This window comes from Mandrillus leucophaeus, unplaced genomic scaffold, assembly GCF_000951045.1.
Source record: "Mandrillus leucophaeus isolate KB7577 unplaced genomic scaffold, Mleu.le_1.0 Scaffold174, whole genome shotgun sequence".
Taxonomy (NCBI): domain Eukaryota; kingdom Metazoa; phylum Chordata; class Mammalia; order Primates; family Cercopithecidae; genus Mandrillus; species Mandrillus leucophaeus.
Genome location: NW_012101743.1, coordinates 3602117 through 3606719, shown reverse-complemented (window position 1 = coordinate 3606719; position 4603 = coordinate 3602117). Strand labels below are relative to the sequence as shown.

The 4603-nt window shown below is 47.7% G+C and overlaps 1 protein-coding gene across 7 annotated transcripts in view; it reads left to right on the top strand.

Moving 5' to 3' along the window:
• The window catches only part of SEPT6 (septin 6), an 80621-nt gene that overhangs the window by 36901 nt on the left and 39117 nt on the right, over positions 1–4603 (top strand). For all 7 annotated transcript variants that reach the window (XM_011977159.1, XM_011977162.1, XM_011977164.1 and 4 more), the window contains one exon: positions 3678–3864. In XM_011977159.1, the coding sequence (XP_011832549.1) occupies positions 3678–3864 (187 nt within the window). The remainder of the gene's footprint in view (positions 1–3677; positions 3865–4603) is intronic.

Genomic DNA, 4603 nt, shown 5'->3' with positions numbered 1-4603 from the left:
GTGATCCGCCCGCCTCGGCCTCCCAAAGTGCTGGGATTACAGGCGTGAGCCACAGCGCCCGGCCTCCACATTTTCTTTATCCGGTCATCAGTTGATGGACATTTGGGTTGTTTCTACCTTTGGGCTACTGTGAATAATTTACTCAAGCTGGGTTCACCAAGTCCCACCTCCCTGGCCTTTTTCCCATTGCTCAAACCTGTCAGACTGGCTTCTGCCTCAGGACCATCCTCACATTTGCTCTTCCCTCTGCCTGGAATGCTCTTCGCCCAGATCTCTCCATGGCTCTCTCATACTCATCCTTGCGGCTCAGATGTCACACCCTTAGAGAAGCCTTCCCTGATCACTGTATTTAAAGTAGTTGAGCCCTCAATCACATGTATATCCCATTATCCTATTGGAGTATCTTCATAGTACATATCATTATCCAAAATGAATAAGAATTATTGTCTAGACCAGGGGTTATTTTGTGCCGTTGGCCCCGTTAGCAATCTAGTGAGGCCTGTGGGCTCATTCTCAAAATAATGTTTTTAAATGCCTAAAATATACCAAGTATACTAAAAATACAGTTATTAAAATATTTAAAAATTGTGACTTGGTAATCTATGTGCTTCTCTATCAATTCTGGAAGTAATAATATCTATATGCAGGCTTAATAATTATCAGAATTTGGATGTAATGAGTATAAATGCCATTTTGAGCTATTTGCAACAACTGGAATGGGAAATGATGGTATCAGTGATTTCTATTGGTTATGAAATCACAGGTACTGCTAACATTACTGTAGATTGTTACCTATGTCTGTAGCTGAAGAAACTGCTAAACTTCAGTTAGAGATTAGTGAAAAAGATGTATTTTTTTCCTATCCAAGTTCACAGATCCTCTGAATTCTATTCACAGAACCTAGGAGGTCCATGAACCCCGTGTTAAGAACGGCTGTCTTGAAATGTCAAAGATTATCAGTAGTGATGGGGAGGGATGGAGTCTGTTGGAGCTGGTTTTGGAGGGATGGAGTCTGTTGGAGCTGGTTTTGGTCGAAGATGGAGGAGATGAGGAGATCACAGTGAGCAAGGGAATCAAGAGCTAGAAGAAAGCTGCGCTCTCTGCCCATCCATGGGACTTTGGTGTGGAGATGAAGAAATTTCCAGTTGAGAAGGACATGAGAAAAGCAGCATCTCTGAAGGATAGTCAGGTGTCATTTAGAGGAAGGAAGCAGTTTGGGAGGAGGTAGCCTATAAGAATAAAAGATTTAGTTTACCACCCACTGGAGTCCAGTGAGCAGCACAACAGAGTGTGGGAGAGAGGTGGCCACCGTGGGAAGATGAGTCACTGAGGCCGGGGGTGGAGGGAACGCAGAGCAGCAGGGGAAACTTTACTATGTTCCAGACAGCAGGCTAGACGTGGAGGATACAGAGATGAATAAGACGAAGAGAAATCACCCATTTAGGATTCGTCTGCACCAAATCCTGGTGGCTGATTGGCTGATTTGGCTGGTCTGATCCGTGTACATTTTGGGAGCTTCCGAGAGCCAGAGGCAATTGCAGTAAGACAGGCACAGGGTATCACTACAGATTCCGGGGTGGGGCGGGGGGAGCTAAAAAATGTACGTTTTAGCTTTATTTTCTTTCCTCCTTTGATGCCTTCTGCAAAGCAAAAAATGAAGTTAAAAAAAAAAAGTAATGTAATTGAGAAAAAAAAATGAAGCAGTGCCATCATCAACTATTTCAAATCAGCAAAACATCCAAAAATTAATTAGATAAGCCTAGGGGATACATCCCCCACCCTCACTCCAAATTCGTCAGGAACCTCCTAAGGATCTTTGCAACCAAGAGATTCTTTGATGCGATTACCCTTCAGAACAGTGGCTCAGAGGGATCAAAGGAATAAAGAAAGGACTGTGTTTTTAGAGTTTTCTCTGGGGCTCAGGAGGTGGAGGTTGCAGTGAGCGGAGATCGCGCCACCGCAGTCCTGCCTGGGCTACGGAGTGAAACTCCATCTAAAATAAAAGATTTTTCTCTGGGGCTCCAGAGATAGCCTGAACCTGGATCTCAGCTCTGGCTGCAGCTCTCAGAATCTAGGATCCTATGATTCTTTTTTAAAAGGCTATTTTCCCCTTCTCTACTAGGGGGATCTTTCAAAAAGGCTCAGCCTGGGAGCTGCTGCAGGTGGGAGGCATTGGCTGGACCCAGCTCCTCCTTTGATCATCATGTTCGGTTCTGGCAGCGGTATCTGAAAACTCCCTGCCCTGGGCCCACATGACAAGCCTCTTCTAGCCTGAAGGGAGGCAGCCCCTCAGCCAGAGAGGCAGCAGACAGATAGGAGAGATGAGAACAAGAGGCAGAGCTGAGCTAAGCTGACCTAGTTAAAGCAGAAAGAGGCTGTAGGGGTGACGGGGATGATGTGGGAGGGGACTGGCACAGAGAGAGAGGGAAGTTTCCCAGGGAGGCCCAGGACAGAGAGACATAGAGGGCTGACTGTTGTTTAAGAAGCCTTGGCAAGACTTGGGGGCCACCTAGAGGAGCCGTGTGTAGAGACTCAGTGAGCTGGCAGGCCTGTGTCCACGTGTCCACGTGTGCAGGGTGTGCAGGGGGGAGTAGCTTTACCAGATTTTGCCTGGATACTTAGTTTTGTTTGTTTGTTTGTTTGTTTGTTTTTGGAGACGGGGTCTCACTCTGTTGCCCAGGCTGGAGTGCAGTGGCGTGATCTCCGCTCACTGCAACCCCTGCTTCGCGGGTTCAAGTGATTCTCCTGCCTTAGCCTCCTGAGTAGCTGGGACTACAGGCATGAGCCACCACACCTGGCTAATTTTTGTATTTTTAGTAGAGACGAGGTTTTGCCATGTTGCCCAGGCTGGTCTCGAACTCCTGACCTCAGGAGATATGCCCGCCTCAGCCTCCCAAAGTGCTGGGATTACAGCCATGATCCACTGTGCCTGGCCTGAATACTTAGATTTTAAAGTCACCACCTTGGCAGAAATGAGAATCAGAAAAATATCTTGACCTTGGGGGAGCCAAGTGGGGAGCTCCACTAAACCTAGCAAGAATGAGCAAAAGCCTTGAATGTTCTCACAAGATTGCCCAGCAGTGGGCCAAAGAGAGGTCTCGTTACCCACTGTGCACCCAGCTCTCATCTAGGCACTGTAGGGCAACATAAAGGAAGCAAAGACATGAGCCCAGCTTGGAGGAAAATCAGCCCCTCTACAGATACGGCCAGTGAGCTCCATGCTGTGTTGGGACCCTCTGAGGGACAGAGAAGTGCCCTTCACAGGCCCTGCCCTTTAGGAAGACAATCTAGTTGAGAGAATCTTTGTGAAGCAACAATAAGTAATTGAATGCCATTTCTTATTATGCCCCTGACTCGCAGAAGGGATTTCTGGCATAAGTGGGGAAGGCCGTAGGAAGGAGGAGAGCATTAAGCTGAGCCCTGAGGTCTGGGAGGGCAGAATTGGGATGAGGAGAGAGAAAGGGGCGTTCTAGTGAAGGTGCACAGATGGGCATATGTTTGGCTCACGTAGAGACCAAGAAGGTGGCCACGCTGACAAGATCGGAGGCCCACTGAAGGGAGATGGAGAAATGCAGCTGGATGGGAGAGAGTCAGGATTACAGAGGGCATTTGAAACTTCCAAAAGGGACAGGGTCAAAATCCAAGTTTTTGATGGGGTCCACCTCTGTCCTTTTTAGCTACAAGCCCATCGTGGAATTCATTGACGCACAATTCGAGGCCTACCTGCAGGAAGAGCTGAAGATCCGAAGAGTGCTGCACACCTACCATGACTCCCGGATCCATGTCTGCTTGTATTTCATTGCCCCCACGGGTCATTCCCTGAAGTCTCTGGACCTAGTGACTATGAAGAAGCTGGACAGTAAGGTATAGGAGGCAGGGGCGGGGGCGCTGGGGGCTCACTCTTACTGATCTCTTGTGCAAAGTAGATGTGGGATTCCGGGAGAGATTTGTGGCATCCTCATCCTCTCCCTCATTCCCTGTCCCTCCATAAAGATGGTGTTATGGATCCAGCACCAGCATCATACACTTTGTGATCTGTTTTCCCAGCACTAGGGATGGGCTTGCCCTGAGCTGTCTTTCTGCCCTGATCCGTCTTGGAGACTAGCAAGACGGCTCCCTGGGTCTAAGGGCAAAGGCTTTGGCAATGGAAAGCTGTTTTTTCTTTGTCCCAATGTTAACTGGCTAGAATCAAACATGCAAACTTGACTTTGAAAGTTACCATTCTTACTATCAATAATTACTTTTATGATTGCAGTTAACATTAAAACCCTCATTATATGCCCACCCCATGAAGTACACATTATTGTTAGCCTCATTTTACAGAAGAGAAAACTGAAGCTCTGAGAGGTTAAGTGACTTGCTCATTGTCATATTGCTAGCTACTGGTAGAGTGCAGATTCTGTGACACTCAGATCTGTGACCCCATGTTATAATGCTTCTATGCCCGAGAAAGATGGCTGTGGGAATCAGGCATCGTCTTGCTTTAAGAAAAACTTGGCTGGGCGTGGTAGCTCACGCCTATAATCCCAGCACTGTGGGAGGCCGAGGTGGGTGGATCACGAGGTCAGGAGATCGAGACCATCCTGGCTAACACAATGAAACC